The 22,114-nt window shown below is 45.5% G+C and overlaps 1 protein-coding gene across 1 annotated transcript in view; it reads right to left on the bottom strand.

Annotated features, from left to right (window-relative positions):
* Positions 1-22,114, bottom strand: part of GAPVD1 (GTPase activating protein and VPS9 domains 1) — a 38,762-nt gene that overhangs the window by 5,352 nt on the left and 11,296 nt on the right. The window contains 33 exon segments of the mRNA XM_070759565.1: positions 95-308; positions 775-962; positions 1,136-1,295; positions 2,028-2,137; positions 2,234-2,348; positions 2,796-2,918; positions 3,058-3,138; positions 4,770-4,857; positions 5,349-5,710; positions 5,813-5,890; positions 7,182-7,301; positions 8,752-8,886; positions 9,876-9,978; positions 9,980-10,017; positions 10,992-11,003; positions 11,097-11,260; positions 12,193-12,310; positions 13,648-13,777; positions 15,542-15,580; positions 15,582-15,703; positions 16,753-16,833; positions 18,404-18,425; positions 18,427-18,594; positions 19,262-19,396; positions 19,541-19,627; positions 20,901-20,954; positions 20,956-21,021; positions 21,023-21,133; positions 21,135-21,155; positions 21,157-21,504; positions 21,507-21,578; positions 21,580-21,657; positions 21,659-21,752. Coding sequence (XP_070615666.1) covers positions 95-308; positions 775-962; positions 1,136-1,295; positions 2,028-2,137; positions 2,234-2,348; positions 2,796-2,918; positions 3,058-3,138; positions 4,770-4,857; positions 5,349-5,710; positions 5,813-5,890; positions 7,182-7,301; positions 8,752-8,886; positions 9,876-9,978; positions 9,980-10,017; positions 10,992-11,003; positions 11,097-11,260; positions 12,193-12,310; positions 13,648-13,777; positions 15,542-15,580; positions 15,582-15,703; positions 16,753-16,833; positions 18,404-18,425; positions 18,427-18,594; positions 19,262-19,396; positions 19,541-19,627; positions 20,901-20,954; positions 20,956-21,021; positions 21,023-21,133; positions 21,135-21,155; positions 21,157-21,504; positions 21,507-21,578; positions 21,580-21,657; positions 21,659-21,752 — 3,837 coding nt within the window.

The raw sequence follows: 22,114 nt of genomic DNA, 5'->3' as shown, positions 1-22,114 counted from the left end.
TGCCCCGAAAAGTCCTCCTGCCTCTGTGCGTAGGGGAAGAAGTGAGGATTGCAAGGGGAGAAACACCTGCCCCCTCCCCGGCGACCGGACTCACTGATCCCGGAGGATGTCGCCATCCTGGTTGGGGTAGAAGGCCAGCTTGAAGATGCGGTTCATGATGCTGCGCTCGATGACCAGCTGGGCATCCTGCAGCTGCTCCTCGCTGGCGTTCTGCCAGATGACGTCGTGGGACATGGCCCCGTAGAGGGACTGGAGGAAGTCCGCCACCAGGGCCGTTTTGTCATCAGCCGCGGTCAGCTTCTGGAAATCTTTGGGCCAAGGAAGAGCGAGGATCAGCACCAGCAATTAGCCCTGTCTTTCTTTCTTTCTTTCTTTTTTCTCCTTCCCTCTTTCCTCATTTCCCTCCCTCCCTCCCTTTATTTCTTTCTCTATTTCCCTCTTTTCCCTTCCCTCCCTCCCTCCTCTTCCTTCCTTCCTTTCTTCTTTCCTCTTTTCCCTTCCCTCCCTCTTTCTTTCTTTCTTCCTCTCTTTCTTTCTTCCTCTCTCCTTCTGTCCTTCCTTCCTTCCGTCCTTTCTTCTTTCTTCTGAGCAGTGGGTCTCAACCTGGGAGTCAGAACCCCTTAATTTAATTTAATGTAATTTACTTTACCTTTTACTTTCACTTCACTTCACTAATTTAATTTAATTTACTTCAACCAATCCAATTTCTCCTTCTCCCCAATCCCTGGGGCTGTGGAACCCTCCTCCTCCTCCTCCACGCAGCCGCTTGCTCACACTGGATGAAATCCCAGATCTTGTCTTCTTTGCTCTCCAGTAGCAAGCGGACGCAGACGGTGGTGAAGTAGTGGTTGGCCACTTCCTTGTCCCTCAGGACTCTCTGCAGCAGCCGCTCCAGGTGGGCCTGGGTGGTCTGGAGGCCCTGGCGACACCGGGTCAGGTAGGTGAAGTAAGGGGCCCGTTTCCTATGGCAGACAAGCCCCTGTAAGCAGGAGGTCCCACCTTCGACCTTCAGAGGTCCAGCTTTCTGACCGGTGGGGCAAACGCACAACGCCCCTTCCGGGCTGACCCATAAGCCTCCAGACCCCAAATCTGTTGGGGGGGGGGGTTTCCGAAAAGAGGAATTTTTTTTTTTAACCTGTAATCCTCAGCGATCGAGGCCAGCAATTTCCGGCAAGTCTGGTTGTCGAAGCGCCCGACACAACGCATGGTCTCCTGGATTTGGGCCATCAGGTTCTTGTCCTGGAGGTTGATGGCTTCGGCCAGCTGGACTTTGAGGAAGCAGACAATTTCATTGTCTGAAAGAAAGGAAGGAGGAGGAGATAGGAGGAGGAGGAAGGACGGGCAGAGGAAGAAGAGAGGAAAGGGAGGAAAGAAGAAGAGAAAGAAAGGGGGAGAAGAAAGAAGAGGAGAGAATGAGGGAGAGAAGAAGATAGGAGAAAGGAAGGGAAAGGGAGGGAGGAGAGGAGAAGAGAGAGGGAGAGAACAGGAGAGGGGAAAGAAAGGGAAAGGGAGAGGAGAAGAGAATGGGGAAGAGGAGAGAAAGAAATGGAGAGAGGAGAGAAGGGAAGAGGAGAGAACAGGAGAGAGGAGAGGAGGTGAGAGGAGCGAAGGGGAGAGAAGGGAATAGGAGGGGAGGGAGGACAGGAGAAAGAAAGGGAAAGAGGAGGGGAGGGAAGAGAAAGGGAGAAAGGGGAGATGGGGAGGGGAGAGAAAGAGAGAGAAGAAAATAGGAGAGAGAAGAAGAGAAAGAAAGGGAGAGAAAGGGAAGGGGAGAGAGGAGGAAGAAAGGGAGAGTGGAAAAGAGAAGAGAAAGGCAGAGAGGAGAGAAAGGAGAGGAGGGTAGGAGAGAGAAAGGGAGAGAAGAGAGCAGAGGAGAAGAGAATGAATTGGGGATAGATAAAGCATCGATCTTCTTGGGGAGAAGCCCCCCGCAAAAGGGAGGGGTGGGCAGAGAGAAGCCTTCGCAGGGGAAGGGAGGGGGCTTCGTTGGGGCAAAGGGGGCCAGGACCAGACCACGGAGGCCTCACCTTCGGGGTCCGTGTGGTCAGGAAGGCCGTTCCGCGTGGAGTGGGACAACATGGGGAAAGCGACGGAGTCGGCGGAGCAGAGGGCCAGGCGCAGCTTCTTCTTGGCGTCCCTGTCCAGAGCAAAGTTCGATCAAACTCAGCTCTTGGCTGATGCCCTTCGCACAAGCGCCCCCCCACCCCCCCGGGCAATCTCCCCATGGAAGCACCTGTAGGAGAAAGTGGAGTCCTGAGGTTGAGCCGTCTGGCTGGCCGAATCCGGCATGTCATCGGCTGAGATGTTTTGCAAGGCGTCGTGGAGGCTCTCGCTGTCGCCGATGGCTTCTGAACGAGAGATTCGAAAGGAAGCAGGTCATATTTTAATAGGTACCAGATCCCTTTTTACATGATAACAAAGAAAGGAAGGAAGAGAGGAAGGAAGGAAAGGAAGGAAGGAAAAGAGAGGAAGGAAGGAAGGAAGAGAGAGAAAGGAAAGAAGGGAGAGAGAGAAAGGAAGGAAGGGAGAGAGAGGAAGGAAGGAAGAGAGAGAGAGAGGAAGGAAGGAAGAGAGAGAGAGGAAGGAAAGAGAGAGAGAGAGAAAGAGAAGGAAGGAAAGAAAGAGGGAGGGAGAAAGAAGGAAGGAAGGAAGAAGAAAGAGAGAGAAGGAATCCTAAAATCTTAATTTAATCTTTTTATACAAATTCAATTCTATGAAAGAGAGATTCGGAAGGGTGAGCCCTCTATCCCTGCCTGCCGGCCGAAGGACAGGGCAAACCCCGAAGGGAGACTCACCGGTGCTGTCGTAATTCACCACGGCCCCCTCGCAAGGGCTGGCGCGCTTGATGGCGTTCCGGTACTTGTCCAGGATGTCTTCGGCTGCCTGGGCTTGAGTGCTCTGCCGAGGTCCCGAGTCATCTGAAGGGTCAATCCAAACCAAACCGTGTGTGTCAAATGACCTCCTGGACCCACAGCTGAGCCTTGGCCACCCTCTCTCGGCTGTGGCCGGGGGGACCTTTGCCCAGGTTTCTTAGAAGGACTAGCAACACCTACAGACCTTGAAGGGAGGGAAACCGGTCGGCCACGAAGTCGTCTTTCTCCTTGTCTTGTTTTTCTTTTTTTCTGAATGGAATTGGAGCTGGGAAGAAAAGCAGGATATATTTTAATTGGTACCAGATCCCTTTTTACATGAGAAGGGAGGGAGGGAGCGAGAGAAAAGAGAAAAAAGAGAAGAGTGAGAAAGAGAGGAAGAGAAAGAGAGAGAAAGAGAAAGAAAGAGAGATAGAGAAAGAGAGAGGGGAAGAGAGAGAAAGGAAGAAAGAAAGAAAGGTAGGGAGAGAAAGAAAAAAAGAGAAGAGTGAGAAAGAGAGCAAGAGAAAGAGAGAAAGGGAAAGAAAAAAGAGAGAAATAGAAAGAGAAAGAGAGAGGGGAGAGAGAGAAAGAAAGAAACAGGGAGGGAGAAGGAAGGAAGAGAGGGAGGGAGGGAGAGAGAGAAAGAGAGAAAAAAGAGAAGAGTGAGAAAGAGAGAAAGAGAGAGAAAGGGAAAGAAAAAAGAGAGAGAGATAGAGAGAGAAAGAGAGAGGGGAAGAGAGAGAAAGAAAGAAAGGAAGGGAGGGAGAGAGAGAAAAAAGAGAAGAGGGAGAAAGAGAGCAAAAGAAAGAGAGAAAGGGAAACAAAAAAGAGAGAGAAAGAGAGAGATAGAGAAAGAGAAAGAGGGAGGGGGAGAGAGAGAGAGAGAAAGAAAGAAAGAAAGAAATAGGGAGGGAGAAAGAAGGAAGGAAAGAAGGAAGGAAAGCAGGCATCCTAAAAACTTAGTTTAATCTTTTTATACAAATTCACTTATTCGAATTTTGTCGTATGGGTAACACATACAAACATATATATACAGACATATATATACAGATAGATAGGTAGGTTGGTAGATAGATATAATGACAATAATAAAGTATTTATTTAATAAACATCTGATTCTTTTTTGGAAGAGGTGATTTCTAAGCTAAGAGGTCTGAGCACATCCCCACTCTCCTGCGTTACATGGTGCTCCACCATCCAAAATATTCCTATTTTACATCAAGTTCAGTCCCAGGGGGGCGGTGAGATGCGAACCTTCCTGATTCCCTGGGAACTATTTCTAAAGGGCCTGGGAGTCGCTTACTCCCCAGCCGACCAGGAAGGCAATTTTGAACCTACATTATAATCAGGACGGAATGTCCCCATTTGCAGAAGAATTAAAACGTTCTGATTTCCAGGAGGCTTTTATTGGTGAAACTTGGAAGTTGTTTCTATTTGTTAGTACAGCTGCAATTCTTAACCCAGCAAGTTGACCATTCTCTTTGTTGAAAACGGAAGATTAAAAAGAAAATAAAGGGTTAAATAAGGTCCAGGAGGGAAGTGTTTTTAATAGGAAAGTGAACACAAGAACAAGGGGACACAATCTGAAGTTAGTTGGGGGAAAGATCAAAGGCAACATGAGAAAATATTATTTTACTGAAAGAGTAGTAGATCCTTGGAACAAACTTCCAGCAGACGTGGTTGGTCAATCCACAGTGACTGAATTTAAACATGCCTGGGATAAACATAGATCCATTGTAAGATAAAATAAAATAGTATAAGGGCAGACTAGATGGACCATGAGGTCTTTTTCTGCCGTCAGTCTTCTATGTTTCTATGTTTCTAAGTCGCAATAAGTTGAGTCTTTGGAGAAGGGCAGCATACAAATCTAATAAATAATAATAATAATTATTATTATTATTATAAAGTATGCCTCACCTTTGGGCATGGCTGAAACGAAACGCTTCCTCCACCAGGGTTTGTTTCGGTCGGATTTCTCATCATCGCTGTCTTTCCGGTCTTCAATCTACGGGGAGGAAATTAGGCGGAGTTGGATTACAACAGGTAGGAAGATCTACTGTCCTCTGGGTGGTAGTGAAAACAGGAAGGGACTAAAACTGTACATTGCTAAAAGATTCGGACAATTGGTTGCATACAGTCAGAAAGCTGGCAAGCGAGCAGAGAGGGAGAGAGGGAAGGAAAGAAGGAAGGAAAAGAGAAAGGAAGAAAAGAGAAAGGGAATCAGGAAGAAGAAAAGGGAAGGAAAGGGAAAGGAAAGAAGGGGAAAAGGGAAGGAGGAAAGGAAAGGAAAAGAAAGGAAAGGAAAAGAAAGGAAAGGAAAAGAAGGAAGGAAGGAAGGAAAGAAAGAAAGAGAGAAAGAAAGAAAGAAAGAAAGAAAGAAAGAAAGGAAGAAAGAAGGAACGGAAGAAAGGAAGGAAGGAAGGAAGAAGGAAAGGAAGGAAGGAAGAAAGAAGGAAAGAAAGAAAGAAAGACTGCAGGAAGGGACCGAACCCTTACCTCTCCCCTGCACAAATCTTTGCTCGGAGACGAAGAGGAAGACTGAGGCCCGGCGGCTGTCGCCACCCCTCCGATGTTGCCTCCGGGCCCCACCTGTTCCCGTTCCTCGTTCCCCGCTCGCCGGTTCCAGCCGGGATCGCTCATGGGCCTCCGGGCTGACGAGACGATGTCGGAGCTCCGGCTGCGCACCAGCCTTTCGGGGTAGGAGTACCGCTGCTTGAAGGCCTCCGAGTCGAAGAGCATGGCCATGTGAGAGGTGAAGTTGGGCAGACGGGCGTCGCTGCCCCCCAGGCTCCCTTCCAAAATGGGGGGGTCCGGCGGCGGGTGAGACGGACGGGCGTAGTGGACTTTGGGCCTGACCACTGCGGGGGGAAAGGCCACGGGTGGAGGAAAGTCGCCAGCCCGCTCGGGGAAGAGGCGAAGGGGCAGCTCGCGGCCAATGCTTCCCGTTTCGGAGAGGTTACCTTCGTGCGAAACCAAGGGGTCGAACATGGCGAGGAGGGAATCCGCCGGGCAAGGAGGAGAGGTCAAGTGGCTGGCGCCTGAAATGCGAAGGTGGGGGAACAAATTGGGGGAAATCATTGGCAAAATTCTTCCAGGGTAAAAAGTTATATATTGATCCCCCAAAGGGGAGAATGTTAGCACTATGTACATAACGATTGAGTTTGGCAACATATAAACAAGCTAACAACAAGTGGTTGTATGTATCGAAGCACTATAGCTTTAAGAGTTATTGCCGTGGATGGCCACAAGAGGGAGCCAGAGGTGTGATTCTTTTTCTCTACTGCTTCTTTTATTTCTAGGTTTGGTATGGCTGATTCATTGGGACTGCTGTTGTAAGAACTGTGTGTTCGATGTTAGCTTATGTATTTGTAAGCTGAATAAGTAAGGCTTGTAGTATTGTCCAATCTCTTCTTAAAAACCTCCCGGTGATGGGGAAAAGCCAAGGGAAATCATCAAGACCATTAAAAAGCATATAATTTGGACAGGGGACATGGCACTCGGAAAAATACGGCCTACTTCACTTATTCCTCCGGGGGAAAATGGAAGGCAAACGAGGTCCAGGCAGAAGGAGGACATTGTGAGTTCATTGTGGAGAGGAGCAGGAGGAAGAGGCGAAGAGGAAGAGAAGGAAGGATAAAGAGAAAGAGAGGAGGAGGGGGGGAGAAGAAGGAGGAGGAAAAGGAGGAAGAGAAAGAGAGAAGAGAGAGAAGAGGAAGAGAGAAAGAGAGGAGGAGGAGAGGGAGAAGAAGAAGAAGGAGAAGGAGGAAAAGGAGAAAGAAAGAGAAAGAGAGAAGAGAGAGAAGAGGAAGAGAGAGAGAAAGAGACGAGGAGGAGAGGGAGAAGAAGGAGAAGGAGGAAAAGGAGAAAGAGGAAGAGAAAAGAGAGAGAAGAGGAAGAGAGAGAGAGAGGAGAGGGAGAAGAGGAAGCAGAAGGGAAAGGAGAAAAGAGAAAGAAAGAGAGAGAGAGAAAGAAAAAGACAGAGGAGAGAGAGAGGAGGAAGGAGAAGGGGAAGGAGAAAGAGAAGGAGGAGGAGAAAAAGACAAAGAGGGGAGGAGGAGGAGAGGGAGAAGAGGAAGGAGAAAGAAAAAGAGAAAGAGAAAGGAGGGGATGGAGATAAAGCACCCACAACTTCTGGAGGCAAGATGTTCCACTGATCAATAACCCTCACTGTCAGTAAATTTCACCTTAGTGCTTGGCTGCTTCTCTCCTTGTTTAATTTCCACCCATTTGTTTGAAATGGCATAGGGTTTCCTGCCAGAGCAGGGGGCTGGACTAGAAGACCTCCGAGGTCCCTTCCAGCTTTCCAGTTTTATTCTGCCCTTCTCTTACCGTGTCCCGTTTCGTCCATGTCAGGGCTGGTGACCGAATCTTTCCCGCCAAAGTCGGAGCTGCACTCGGAACGGAGATCTTCTATCTTGTTGGGGATGTCTTCGGACGTGGCACTGATACCTTGAAAAGGACGACGAAGGGCTTTTCGTGAGCGTGACGTTACCAAAGTGCAAAACGGCAAAATCGACCCGAGTGCAAAACTTGGAGACTACTCGGTTGGTTTAGTCGACGGATCGTCTGGGGACGTGACATAAATTCCCTAATCTCAGCCTAATCAAAGATGACGGCTGTTTAAAACTGGACTTGATATCTTTGGTTGCTGATTATGACAAAGAAGACAACTTCTAAGAAAGACTACGTGCTTGGTAATATTTGGATGGTTATTCTGACTGACGTGTGTGATTTTAGACTGTTTATCTGAACATGTTATTTAGAAACAGAAACAGAAATAGATTGACAGCAGAAAAAGACCTCCTGGTCCATCTAGTCTGCCCTTCTACTATTTCCTGTATTTTATCTTAGGGTGGATCTATGTTTATCCCAGGCATGTTTAAATTCAGTGACTGTGGATTCACCAACCAACGCCTGCTGGAGGTTTGTTCCAAGCATCTACTCCTCTTTCAGTCAAATGATATTTTCTCACGTGGCTTCTGATCTTTTCCCCCAACTAACCTCAGATTGTGCCCCCTTGTTCTTGTGTTCACTTTCCTATTAAAAACACTTCCCTCCTGAACCTTATTTGACATATTTAACATATTTAAATGCTTTGATCCTGTCCCCCACCCTTTCCCTTCTGTCCTCCAGACTATACAGATTCATTAGGTCTTTCCTGGTAAGTTTTATGCTGAAGACCTTCCACCATTTTTGTAGCGTAGTGTAGGCACCATTTTTATTTCTCAAAGTAAACTTTAAGTTAGTATATCTGTGTGTGGTTGAGTAGTTACTCACAACTAGCGTATTTTTCAGAGTATAAGATGCACCTTTTTCCACCCTAAAAAGGCTGATAATTTGTGTCTTATACTCTGAATGTAGCTCCCTAACTAACTACTAACGATCTTCACAGCTCTTACCTTGCAGGCTCTTTCCTTGTTTCTCTCTGGGAACAATGTTTTCCAAGCCCTAAGTCTTTGCAGGGTTTTTTTCATTACTCTAACTTGCTCTAAATAAGTTTCTTTCCAGCCCTAACCAGGTGCTAATCATGTTTCCAGCTCTCACCGTCTTGCAAGCTCTTTCATTGTTACTCTCTGCAAAGAATGTTTTCCAAGCCCTTTGCAAAGTTTTTTCCATTGCTCCACTTGCTCCGAATGTTTCTTTCCAGGTGCTATCAAGGTTCCCAGCTCTTACTGGCTTGCAAGCTCCTTCATTGTTACTCTCTCCGAATAGTTTTTTTTTAAGCCCTAACCAGGGGATAAAATAATGTGCTGGCTAAGGACGAAGGTGCGTCTTATACTCCTGTGCGTCTCATATTTATATTTATCGTACGGTAATCTCAAATCTAAACGTGTTTCTATTTGTGCACAATCTTGACCAACAAGGATTACTCTGCTCATACATTAACAGTTTTCCTCACCTGATACTACACTGAGGCCAGGTGTGCTGGGCCGGGAACTGACTTCTCTCACGTCGGTATCGTCGGAGGCGCTTCCCACCCCCGAGCAACTCTCCAGCTCTTGCAGCCTTTCTTCCTGCTTGAGGTCTGGAGCCTCTAGAAGAGGAGAAGGAAGGAAGAAGAGGAGAAGGAAGGAAGAAGAGGAGAAGGAAGGAAGAAGAGGGGAAGGAAGGAAGAAGAGGAGAAGGAAGGAAGAAGAGGAGAAGGAAGAAGAAGAGGAGAAGGAAGGAAGAAGAGGAGAAGGAAGGAAGAAGAGGAGAAGGAAGGAAGAAGAGGGGAAGGAAGGAAGAAGAGGAGAAGGAAGGAAGAAGAGGAGAAGGAAGGAAGAAGAGGAGAAGGAAGAAGAAGAGGAGAAGGAAGGAAGAAGAGGGGAAGGAAGGAAGGAAGAGAGGAGAGAAGGAAGGAAGGAAGGAAGAAGAGGAGAAGGAAGGAAGGAAGGAAGAAGAGGAGAAGGAAGGAAGGAAGGAAGAAGAGGAGAAGGAAGGAAGGAAGAAGAGGAGAAGGAAGGAAGAAGAATCAGAATCACATAAAAATTGAACGGGTCCAAAGAACGGGCTACAAAAAATGGTGGAAGGTCTTAAGCATCAAACCTGATCAGGAAAGACTTCATGAATTCCATCTGTATAGTCTGGAGGACAGAAGGGAAGGGGGGAACACGATCGAGAACATTTAAATATGTGAAAGGGTTAAATAAGGTTCAGGAGGGAAGTGTTTTTAATAGGAAAGTGAACCCAAGAACAAGGGGGCACAATCTGAGATTAGTCGGGGGAAAGATCAGAAGCAACATGAGAAAATATTATTTGACTGAAAGAGTAGTAGATGCTTGAAACAAGCTTCCAGCAGACCTAGTTGGTAAATCCACAGTGACTGAATGTAAACATGCCTGGGATAAACATAGATCCACCCTAAGATAAAATACAGGAAATAGTAGTATATAAGGGCAGACGAGATGGACCAGGAGGTTCTTTCTCTGCCGTCAGTCTTCTAGGTTTCTATGTCACAGGACATGCTATCCTCACCATCCTTCGCTAAACGATTGGGCCAAAGTTACAACTCTTTCATGTTGCCAGTGGAGGATTCCTCACCTGAGTCGCTTGGGAGGACCTCCACGCTCCAAGCTTCACTGGTGGTTTCTGAGATGGTGGAGCCCGTGCAGGGATCAAACAGCACCGAGCCGGAACCGGGCAAAACACAGCAGGCTGCCCAAGACATTTTCTGCTGCAGCCCCTGGGAGGACAGAAGACATCGTGAACAGGTCACAAGGAGAGGTGGAGGAGAAGTGGGGAGGGGATAAATACGTTGATGATAGATGATAGAGATAGATAGATGGATGGATGGATGGATGGATGGATGGAAGTGGATGGACGGACGGACGGACGGACGGACAGACAGGATACATAGACAGCACAGAAGAATAGATAGATGAGATAGAGAATTAGATGGATAGATATATAGGTAAATAGATAGATGTGAAGATAAATAGATGAGCACAGAAGAATAAATTGATAATACACAGGACAGACAGACAAATAAAGATAGATGATAAAGGAAGGAAGGAAGGAAGGAAGGAAGGAAGGAAGGGATACATAGATGAGAGGATACATAGATGGCACAGAAGAATAGAGATAGAGATGAGAGAGAGAGAGAGATAAATAGATAGATGGAGAGGGAGGGGAGAGAGGAATAAATAGATGGCACACACACAAACAAAATAGGTTTTATTGTTGGTTGGTAACAATACATACATAGATACATAGTCAACCAAAATAAATATTTGGAACTAAAAGAAAAGAGGATCGGTTAAAAGTATAACAAGAGAGTGCACCGAAGTAAAAAGTATAACAAGAGAGGTACCGAAGTAAAATCTGTGTACAATACAATGTATATAATGTACAAAATTAATAGTAGCCAATGGTAATATAAAAATTGATCACAAGAAGAAATAAGGAACAGGGCTGTCACACACTGTCCAATGTTTTTAAATGTTGGTTTATGTATGTCTATGTCGAAATAAAGAAAAAAAATGTAATTAAAAGAAATTATTGGCAAGAACAATGATTCTTGCCAATAATTGCCTATAAATCCAATAAATGGATTGGATTGCCTATAAATTAAATAAATAAATAAATAAATAAACACACACACACACACAAACAAACAAACAAACTTAGGATAGGATCCCTGCACCATGATCCCGGGACCGGTAGATTCACCTTCATTCATAATACCATCTACGTATGAGAAATTTCCTTTCGCCTCCTTGCTCAACAGCCTCAAAAATCCTGTTTTACGCTGTGATCTCCTGCAAACGGTCTCTTCATCGATATTCGGGTCGAAGTCGCTTCCCAGCACGTCGGTGCTCCACGTCTCGCTCACGGTTTCCGAGATGTCCCGGTCTTCGGTCAAGCCCATCATGTCGCGGATCTCAAATTTACGGAGTTTATCGTCCAGATTGGTCCTGGTGTGGTCGCTGTTTGCACAGGAAGGAAAAAAAGAAAGACCTTAAATTATTTTTAATCTGGTCTATCTGGTAAAAATCCATTTTGATCTTCCATGTATTATTCTCAATCACAATTTTTATAAAAAATTATATCAAAAAGATATAGGTGAAGATAAGACTTTTGATTTTTTAAATTCAATAGATTTACCTATCTTAACAGAAGATCAACAACAGAAACTTAATGCTCCATTTACTATGATTGAATTACAGCAAGCAATTAAAAGTCAAAAAAATAATAAGGCTACCGGGATGCTATTCCGGCAGAATTTTATAAGTTCAATGGTAATATACTTACTACGAATATGTTAGAGATTTTTAATAATATTATCTTAGATGGCAAAATCTCCCTAAAACTTGGTCAGAAGCCCCTAATAACTTTAATACATAAACCTGATACTGAAAAGAAAAGATCCAAAATTATAGACCAATTTCATTATTCAATGTGGATTATAAAATTTTTGTTTCAATATATGCTTATAGATTTAAAAATATTATGATTGGAAGAAAGAAAGAAGAAGAAGAAAGAAAGAAAGAAAGAAAGAAAGAAAGAAAGAAAGAAAGAAAGGGGGGAAGAGGTAGAGAGAAAGAGAGAGAGAGAAAGGAGGGGGGGAAAGAGAGAGGGAGAGAAAAGAAGGAGAGAGAGAGGTGCGTCTTATATTCTCAAAAAGTATGGCCATTAAGGTTTCCCAGCACAGAACCTTTCCACCAAAAAGTGGTACCTATTTATCTACTCTCATTTGCATGCTTTTGAAAAGCTAGAGCTGTAGCCAGGAATGGGGACTCGAACCTGGGCTGTCAAGCTGACAAGTTCAACACTTTAACCCAATAAGCCATGATGCCCCGCTCCCGCTCCACCTCTTTTCGCTAGTTAGTTCTGCGGGTTCCTTTCTCACCTTGTTCACCGCTCCAGAAGTTGCAAGGCCTCGACTCCATTACTTCCTGATGGGCCGGCACCCCGATTCGGAAACGGATTCCCCTTCTAATCCAGCGAGGAGACCGAATTGGAGCGATTGGACGGGCCTGTTTGGGTGAGGAAGGAGGACGAGGAGAGGTTAAAAAAACCCCCCGAATGTGCTACCGTATTTTTCAGAGTATAAGACACACCTTTTTCCTCCCTCAAAGAAGCTGAAAATTCAGGTGTGTCTTATACTATGAATTCAAGTCTCCCCCCCCCCCCCCCCGCTCCCGTCCCTAACTAGGTGCTAACGATCTTCCCCTTGCAGGTTCTTTCCTTGTTACTCTTTGCAAAGAATGTTTTCCAAGCCCAAGTCTTTGCAGTTTATTTTCATTGCTCTAACTTACTCTGAATAAGTTTCTTTCCAGCCCCTAACCCAGGTTCTAACAATGCTCCCAGCTCTTACCGTCTTGCAAGCTCTTTCATTGTTACTCTCTACTAAAGAATGTTTTACAAGCTCTATGTCTTTGCAGGTTTTTTTTTTCATGGCTCAGAATGTTTCTTTCCAGCATTAACTAGGTGCTAATGATGTTCTCAGCTCTTACCCCTTTGCAAGCTCTTTCATTGTTACTCTTTGCAGAGAATGTTTTCCAAGCCCCAAGTCTTTGCAGGGTTTTTTCATTGCTCTAACTTACTCTGAATAATTTTCTTTCCAGCCCCTAACCAGGTTCTAACAATGCTCCCAGCTCTTACCGTCTTGCAAGCTCTTTCATTGTTAATCTCTACTAAGAATGTTTTACAAGCTCTATGTCTTTGCAGGGTTTTTTTTTCATGGCTCAGAATATTTCTTCCTAGCATTAACTAGGTGCTAATGATGTTCTCAGTTCTTACCCTTGCCAGCTCTTTCACTGTTACTCTTTGCAGAGAATGTTTTCCAAGCCCTAAGTCTTTGCAGGGTTTTTTCATTGCTCCAACTTACTCTGAATAAGTTTTTTTTCCAGCCCTAACCAGGTTCTAACAATGCTCCCAGCTCTTACCGTCTTGCAAGCTCTTTCATTGTTACTCTCTACTAAGAATGTTTTCCAAGCTCTTATGTCTTTCCAGGGTTTCCCCCCCCCCCCCCCCCCAAAAAAAAAAACTAAGGTGCATCTTATACTCCGGTGCGTTTTATACTCCGAAAAATACGGTAATTAAGAGCTGCAAGCAGCCTTCAAAAAGAGACACCCAACAAACACGACAGAAGGAAGCCGAGGCAAAACCAAAATCTACGTAAAGGAAAAAGGGCTAAACGCGCGTGCAAAAAATAAAATTAAATTTAAAAATAAATATATTTTTAAAATGGGGGCGGGGAGTTTTGCAAACAGCGGGTCAGAGGTTACAATGCACGAAAAGCTCCGTTTTTTGTTTTTTTTAAAAAAAAGCGCGTTTCTTGACGGACAAGGAACAAAAGTGAGCCCTTCACCTTCGGATATGCCTTCCAGATTATCACTGCAGAGGGAAAACCGGAGGGTTTTATCAGGTTTACCGTGGAGTTTGGAATCGTCCACAGGAACGTCGCCTTGACTCCCATCAGCCAGTTGCATGTTTAAAACCTGGGGAGGAAACATAGAAACATAGAAGATTGACAGCAGAAAAAGACCTCCTGGTCCCACCTAGTCTGCCCTTATACTATTTCCTGCATTTTCTCTTAGGATGGATCTATGTTTATCCCAGGCATGTTTAAATTCAGTTCCTGTGGATTTACCAACCACATCTGCTGGAAGTTTGTTCCAAGCATCTACTCTCCTCTTTCAGTCAAATAATATTTTCTCACGTTGTTTCTGATCTTTCCCCCAACTAACCTCAGATTGTGCCCCCTTGTTCCTGGGTTCACTTTCCTATTAAAAACACTTCCCTCCTGAACCTTATTTAACCCTTTAAGATATTTAAAATTTTTTCGATCCTGTCCCCCCCTTTTCCCTTCTGTTCTCCAGACTCTACAGATTGAGTCCATGAAGTCTTTCCTGATACGTTTTATGCTTAAGACCTTCCACCATTCTTGTAGCCCGTCTTTGGACCGGTTCAATTTTGTCAATATCTTTTTGGAGGTGGGGTCTCCAGAACTGAACACAGTATTCCAAATGTGGTCTCACCAGCGCTCTATAATAAGGGGATCACAAATCTCCCTCTTCCTGCTTGTGATACCTCTAGCTATGCAGCCAAGCATCCTACTTGCTTTTCCTACCGCCTCGACCACACTGCTCACCCCATTTTGAGACTGTCAGAAATCACTACCCCTAAATCCTTCTCTTCTGAAGTTTTTGCTAACACAGAACTGCCAATGCAATACTCAGATTGAGGATTCCTTTTCCCCAAGTGCATTATTTCACCTTGGAAACATTAAACTGCAGTTTCCCATTGCTTCTGACCATTTATCTAGTAAAGCTAAATCATTTACCATATTACAGACCCCCTCCAGGAATATCAACCCTATTGCACACTTTAGAGTCATCGGCAAATAGGCAAACCTTCCCTACCAAACCTTCCCCCTATGTCACTCACAAACATATTAAAACAGAATAGGACCCAGAACAGACCCTTGTGGCACACCGCTTGTAACCTGTCTCTGCTCAGAATACTCGCCATTAACAATAACTCTCTGATGTCTATGCTTCAGCCAGCTTGAAATCCACTGAACTATCCAGGGATTAAGTCCAATCTTCACTAATTTTATCTATCAGCTCTTTATGTGGAATCGTATCAAAGGCTTTGCTGAAGTCCAGATAGGCAATATCCACGGCACCACCTTGATCCAACACCCTTTGTGACATAGTCAAAGAACTCAATGAGATTACCACATTTTTCAGAGTATAAGACGCACCAATGTAGCTTTTTTGAAGCTTTTCCCCCCCCCAGCCCTAATGATCTTCCCTACTTGCAGGCTTGTTTTTATCGCTACTCCTAATAAGTCTTTTTTTTTTCCAGCCTTAAGTCTTTGCAGGCTTTTTTCATTGTTACTCCTTCCAAAAAAGGTTTTTTCAGCACTAACCCAGTTGCTAACCATCTTCCCGACTTTCAGGATTTTTTTCTCATTGCTCTAACTTACTCCGAATAACTTTTTTTTCCAGCCCTAACCAGGGGATAAAATAATGTGCTGAAGCTGACCAGACTAAGGACGCTAGCCGGATGAATCCCTGGGTAGGTAGATTTCCCCCCCTCTATTTCCCTCCCCCCAAAACTAAGGTGCGTCTTATTCTTCGGTGCGTCTTATACTCCGAAAAATACAGGGTTTGTTCCTCAAAATGGTTGGGGGCAAGGAGGCAGCTTTATGGGCCTGAATTGCTTGAACACGCACATACTCCACACCACTGGCGTACCTCGTTTTCTGACATCATTCCAGGCGTGATTTGTGGACCCGGTCCCGAGAGAAATGACCAAAACTTCTTCCGGCTGGACTTCCTGTATGGTGTCTTGGTAGATGCTCTCGTAATCTGGATGTTGGTCCATCTGAATATTGGAACGGCTCCTGCTGCGCGTGGCTGGAACACCCATAAATACATACATATTACAAAATGTCCTTTTTATTTTTTTCCAACGTCCCACAATTTAAGGCAAGGTGGCACAGACCAATGCAGAAAATTAACACTGGCTGGAGCAGGGGATGGCAACTCAAAGCTCTTGAGCCGCATGTGGCTCTTTTTATCGCCTCTGCTGCAGCTCCCTAGCGCTGGTCAGCTCTACAATTGATACGAGCTTTCGGTTAGGAGTGGTAGAGGAAAAAGGACACCAGGCTCGAAGGAGACTCTATGGTGGGGGGACTGGACTTCTGGACAGCAGAGGAAAAAGGATGCTCAATAGATGGTAGATAGATGACAGATAGATAGATAGATAGATAGATAGATAGATAGGTAGGTAGGTAGGTAGGTAGGTAGATATGGATGATCTCTATCATGTCTGTCTGTCTATCTAGATGATTGATAGACAAATATTTAGATAAATATCTAGATAGACAGATGGATGTTCTCTATCATCTATCTACCTATATATCTATTTATCTACCTATGTAGATGATTGATAGATGATTGATAGACAAATATTTAGATAGACAGATAGATAGATAGACAGACAGACAGAAAGACAAAACGGATGTTTCTCTATCATCTGTCTATCTACCTATATATCTATTATCTACCTACCTAGATGATTGATAGACAAATATTTAGATATAGATAGATAGATATAGATAATCTCTATCATCTGTCTGTCTGTCTAATCTATCTATCTATCTATCTATCTATCTATCTATCTATCTATCTATCTATCCATCCATCCATCCATCTATTCATCTATCTATCTATCTATCTATCTATCTATCTATCTATCTATCTATCTATCTATCTATCTATCTATCTATCTATCTAGAGTCTACGGAGAGGGACAGCATACAAATCTAATAAATAAATAAATAAACAAATAAATAAAAGTGCTTCTTCACATGCATTCAGAGAGGAGGGATAGTGAGCGTGGAGAGATTTGCTTTGCAGATCCCCTAGAAGCAGAGAGAGAGAGAGAGAGATCCACTACCCACCAAAAGGGGCTACGAGATTTATATGAGCTGTGAGGTTGGCAGCAGAGGGGTCCCAGGCAGTGATGGTAGCCAACTGTTGTCCTGGATTGGCCGCATTAAAAGACAAAACAAAAGGGAAAAAAAACGTTGTTGGGAGGATGCTAAAAAAAACCAGATCAGTTGCAAATTACCACACATAATGTCAAGGAGCAACAGGCAGCCAGGAATTATCTTAAAAAACGAATCTGGCAAATCAGGGGTTTTTTTAAATTACAGGTTGTCCTCAACTTACAACGGTCCATTTAGTGACCTGTTTGAAGTTACAATGGCATTGTAATTTACTGATGTTTTTTTACTAGTTGTTTTATTTATATTGTATTTATAACTTGTTGATAGCCGCTCAGAGTCCGTTTGGAGCAGGGGTCCACAAACTTGGCAACTTTAAGACTTGTGGACTTCAACTCCCAGAATTCTCCAGCCTGCATAGCTGGGAGTTGAAGTCCACAAGTCTTAAAGTTGTCCAAGTTTGAAGACCTCTGGTTTGGAGGGAACGGCATGTAAATGCAATAAATAGATAAATAAATAAATTGAAGAACGGGACTTTAGGGGCCATAAGACCGCACGAATCCCAGCGACCAATTAGGTCCCAGAGAGTGGGCCTTCTCCGGGTCCCGGTCGACTAAACAATGTCGTTTGGCGGGCCCCAGGGGAAGAGCCTTCTCTGTGGCGGCCCCGGCCCTCTGGAACCAACTCCCCCCAGAGATTAGAATAGCCCCCACCATCCTTGCCTTTCGCAAGCTCCTTAAAACCCACCTCTGCCGTCAGGCATGGGGGAATTAAGATATTCTTTCCCCCTAGGCTGCTACAATTTATGTATGGTACGTTTGTATATATGATTGGTTTTAAAACAAGGGTTTTTAGCTTCTTTAGTACAGTAGTACCTCTAGATACGAGCTGCTCCACATGCGAGTATTCCACAATACGAGCCACGAGGGGAGAGAAATTTCTGTTACAGACCCGAGCTCAAATTCGGGATACGAGCCGAGCGTCCACTAGGTGGCGCAAGAATCCTTGCTTCTGGTTATCTCGGAGGGGAAACACAAAGTCTAATGCCATTTGTTCCAGATACGAGTTGCTCGACATACAAGCTCCCTTCTGGAACGAATTATACTCGTATCTAGAGGTACTACTGTATTGGATTGACGCATGTTGTTTTTACCACTGTTGCTAGCCGCACCGAGTCTACGGAGAGGGGCGGCATACAAATCCAATAAAATGAAATGAAATGAAATGAAGACCGCTGCAGTTTCTCAGCAGTCACGTGATCAAAATTCAAAATTTGGCAAGTGATTCATATTTATGACGGTTGCAGTGTTTCTTTCTGCGTGTGTTTGTGTGTGTGAGCGAGGTGATCCCCTTTTGCGACCTTTCCGACAAGCCAACACAACAGAACTTACTTAACAACCGTCTAACTTCACAACCTGCAGGGGTTCGTTTAAGCAACGGGGGGCGAGAAAAGTCGTAAAATTTGCCCATAACGGTCGTCTTGCTTACCGACCTAGATAATTTAGGGTTTCAGTTGTAAGGGTTGTAAGTTGAGGACTACCTGTGGGGGCTTTTTCCCCCCCTACCCACCCAACCCGTCAGTCTCGTGTTTCGTTGTTGCTTTTACCGAGGGCCAGTCGATTTTTTTTTGCTGGCTGGCGTTGTGGCAGGCGAGAGCTGTGGGGTGTTGAAAGGGGTCAATTCCTGGCTTCCGATTTTCCACGGCTTGTTCTGGGGCAGATTTAGGAGCAGGTTTTCGAGAGCCACTCGATCTTCCTTGAGCTGATCACCGGACATGACGTTTCGCATGAAGCTCACCTGAAAAGGACGAGGGGTGGTTTTTTTAGAAAGATTACATAGGTAGGTAGGTAGGTAGGTAGGTAGGAAGGAAGGAAGGAGAGAAGGAAGGAAGGAATGGAGGAAGGAAGGAAGGAAGGAGGGAATGGAGGAAGGAAGGAAGGAATGGAGGAAGGAAGGAAGGAAGGAGGGAATGGAGGAAGGAAGGAAGGAATGAGGGAATGGAGGAGGAAGGAGGGAAGGAAGGAAGGAGGGAATGGAGGAAGGAAGGAAGGAAGGAGGGAATGGAGGAAGGAAGGAAGGAGGGAATGGAGGAAGGAAGGAAGGAATGAGGGAATGGAGGAGGAAGGAAGGAAGGAAGGAATGGAGGAAGGAAGGAAGGAATGGAGGAAGGAAGGAAGGAAGGATTGATGAAAGCTGGATATAGTTAATAATTGATAGGAGGGAAGGAACGGAGGAGGAAGGGAAGGAAGGATTGATGAAAGTTAGATATAGTTAATAATTGATAGGATGGATGGATGGATGGATGGATAGATAGATAGGAAGGAAAGAAGGATTGATGAAAGCTAGATATAGTTAATAATTACGATGAATGGATGGATGGATAGATGGATGGATGGATAGATAGGATGGAAGGAAGGAAGGAGATAAGCTAGATATAGTTGCCTGTGGTTCTTGGGAGACTTACCAGTGTAGTAAGTTGGCCATAGGTCATATAAACCACGGTTCGACTCAGGCCTTCCAGGAGGTTAACGGAAGACATAGGCGGGGTTTCTACCGCGCGACCACCGATGACCACATCCAGGAATGAAGCCACACAGCCCTGTAAGGGGATATAAACCACGTTGATCAGAGGTTTTTAACAACCTCTCTCTCTCTGTGCTGCTGCGTTACCAGCACAGCCTGGTTTAACGCAACACGAATTGTGGCTTAGCTGGGCTTCGAAGGACCCCCTTGATTTTTTTACCTTGTCAAATTTCCCCAGGTTGGTCTTGGTGCGAGGATCTCCGTCTTCAGAACCAATCATGGCCAGTTGCTGCAGAAGTCTCCCGACCTGCAACAGAAAACCCACTGAAAATGGTTTTCATTTGGCTTCTCCGTTACGCCTGCAAGGAAAGCTTTGTGTTTCATTCACAATTGTCTCTTGAATAAGGAGGAAGGGGGGGAAGGAAGGGGGAGAGGGAAGAGGAAGGGAGGTGATGGGAAGAGGGAGGGAGGGAGGAAGGAAGGAAGGAAAAAAGGGAAAGAAGTGAGAAGGAAGGAAGGAAGGAAGGGAGGAAGGGAGGGAAGGAAAAAGGAAAGAAGTAGGAAGGAAGGAAGGAAGGAAGGAAAGAAGTGAGAAGGAAGGAAGGAAGGAAGGGAGGGAGGGAGGGAGGGAGGAAAAAGGAAAGAAGTGAGAAGGAAGGAAGGAAAAAGGAAAGAAGTGGGAAGGGAGGAAGGAAGGAAGGAAGGAAAAAGGAAAGAAGTGAGAAGGAAGGAAGGAAGAAGGAGGAGGGAGGGAGGGAGGGATGGAGGAAGGGAGGGAGGAAGGAAAAAGGAAAGGTGAGAAGGAAGGAAGGAAGGAAGGAAGGAAGGAAGGAAGGAAAGAAGTGAGAAGGAAGGAAGGAAGGGAGGGAGGGAGGGAGGAAAAAGGAAAGAAGTGAGAAGGAAGGAAGGAAAAAGGAAAGAAGTGAGAAGGAAGGAAGGAAGGGGAGGGAGGGAGGGAGGAAAAAGGAAAGAAGTGAGAAAGGAAGGAAGGAAAAAGGAAATAAGTGAGAAGGGAGGGAGGGAGGAAAAAGGAAAGAAGTGAGAAGGAAGGAAGGAAGGAAGGAAAAAGGAAAGAAGTAGGAAGGAAGGAAGCAAGGAAGGAAGGGAAAAGGAAAGAAGTGAGTAGGAAGGAAGATGAGGAAAGGAGAGAAGGAAGGAAGGAAATAAAAAAAGAAGTAAGTAGGGGGGAGGGAGGGAGGGAGGAAAGATTAAGAGAGAGAACATGGAAGATTGAAAGAGAAACAGGAGGAAGGAAGGGAGGGAGGGAAGAAGGGAGGCATATGGGGAAGAGAGGATGGAAGACAGAAGGAAGGGAGGGAGGGAGGAAGTAAAGAAAGATTAAGAGAGAGAACATGGAAGATTAAAAGGAGAAACAGGAGGAAGGAAGGAAGGAAGGAAGGAAGGGAAGGGAAGGAGGGACGGAAGAAGGAAGGTATATGGGAAGAAGGAGGGATGCAAGATAGATGGAAGAGAGGGAGGAGATAAAAAGAGGGAGGAAAGAAGGAAGGAAATGGGAAGAAGGAGGGAAAGGAATGGAACAAGGGAGGGGAGGGGAAAAAAGAGGGGAGGGGCCACCGCACCTGCATGAGATTAAACCTGGCCACCTCGTTGATGGGCGCGTCTGAGATGATGCCCGTACTGCTCCGGGTTGACCACGGCGGGGCAGATGAAGCAGGCCAGCAGCAGGTCAGTGCACATGGCCCCGCACCTCGCCCACCTCCAGCCGCTCCACGCACGAGAGCGTCTTGTACATCTGCGACATGATCCACCTCAACCCGTGCGGGAAGCAGTAGGTGTTCTGCTTGAGGTACCTCGATGAACTTGTTGACCAGGGCCCACCAGCTTGGCCTCGTTGGACTCCACCATCTCCTGGACCTTCTGCCGGAACCCCTCCGTCCCTTTCTCCCCGAACAGCTTTTCCTGCTGGGCCTGCGAGAATCGCTCGGTCAGCTTGCCGGGGTCCGTCTCCAGGTGGTCCTCGTCCTCCACCAAGAGCTGCATGATGGGCTCGTGCAAGGTGGCGGTCAGGAAAAGCTTGGCGGAGAAGAGGCCCTCCGAGAAGAGCTTGAAGAAGACGCTGAAGGCGCAGGTGCCCCTACGCAGCAGCCGCCGGGGGTTCTCGCTCTCCTTCAGCTCGAACTCGATCAGGTAGCGCAGCACCTGCAGGAGGAAGCTCTCGTCCTCTCGGCCATGATGCAGTTGCCGTAGATGGAGGTGAAGACGGTGTGGGTGACGCTCTGGGTGGTCTCCGGGCTCAAGCTTCTCCCCAGCCACTAGGCACGAGGCGATCAGGCGGGGGTTCTCCCGCAGGCGGCTCAGGAACTCGCCGTAGGCCGTTCTCCTGGAAGCCCAGCTGCTTGTAGCCGTCCACAAACTGCGTGTCCTCCAGGAGCTTGGCGTGGCGGCAGCACTCGGCCGGAGAGGCATCGGCGCTGGAACGAGAGGAGGGGAAATTTCTTGACGGAGGTCCTCTTGCATTGAAACTCTTCTAACGTGAGAGTTTTTATCTCACAACTGATCTGAATGCTTCCTTGTCCCAGCCATATTATTATTATTATTATTATTATTATTATTATTATTATTATTATTATTAATTAGATTATCTTCTCTACGCTAATCAGAATTTAGTAGAAGACAGGCAAGCCCCACCCCTCAAATTAATTATTAAATTAAATTAAAGTAAAGTAAATTAAATTATTAAATTAAAGTAAATTAAATTATTAAATTAAAGTACATTAAATTATTAAATTAAAGTACATTAAATTATTAAATTAAAGTACATTAAATTATTTAA

The sequence above is a fragment of the Erythrolamprus reginae genome, chromosome 8 (genome assembly GCF_031021105.1).
Source record: "Erythrolamprus reginae isolate rEryReg1 chromosome 8, rEryReg1.hap1, whole genome shotgun sequence".
In the NCBI taxonomy this organism is placed as follows: Eukaryota; Metazoa; Chordata; class Lepidosauria; order Squamata; family Dipsadidae; genus Erythrolamprus; species Erythrolamprus reginae.
This window is presented reverse-complemented; position numbering and strand designations above follow the sequence as displayed.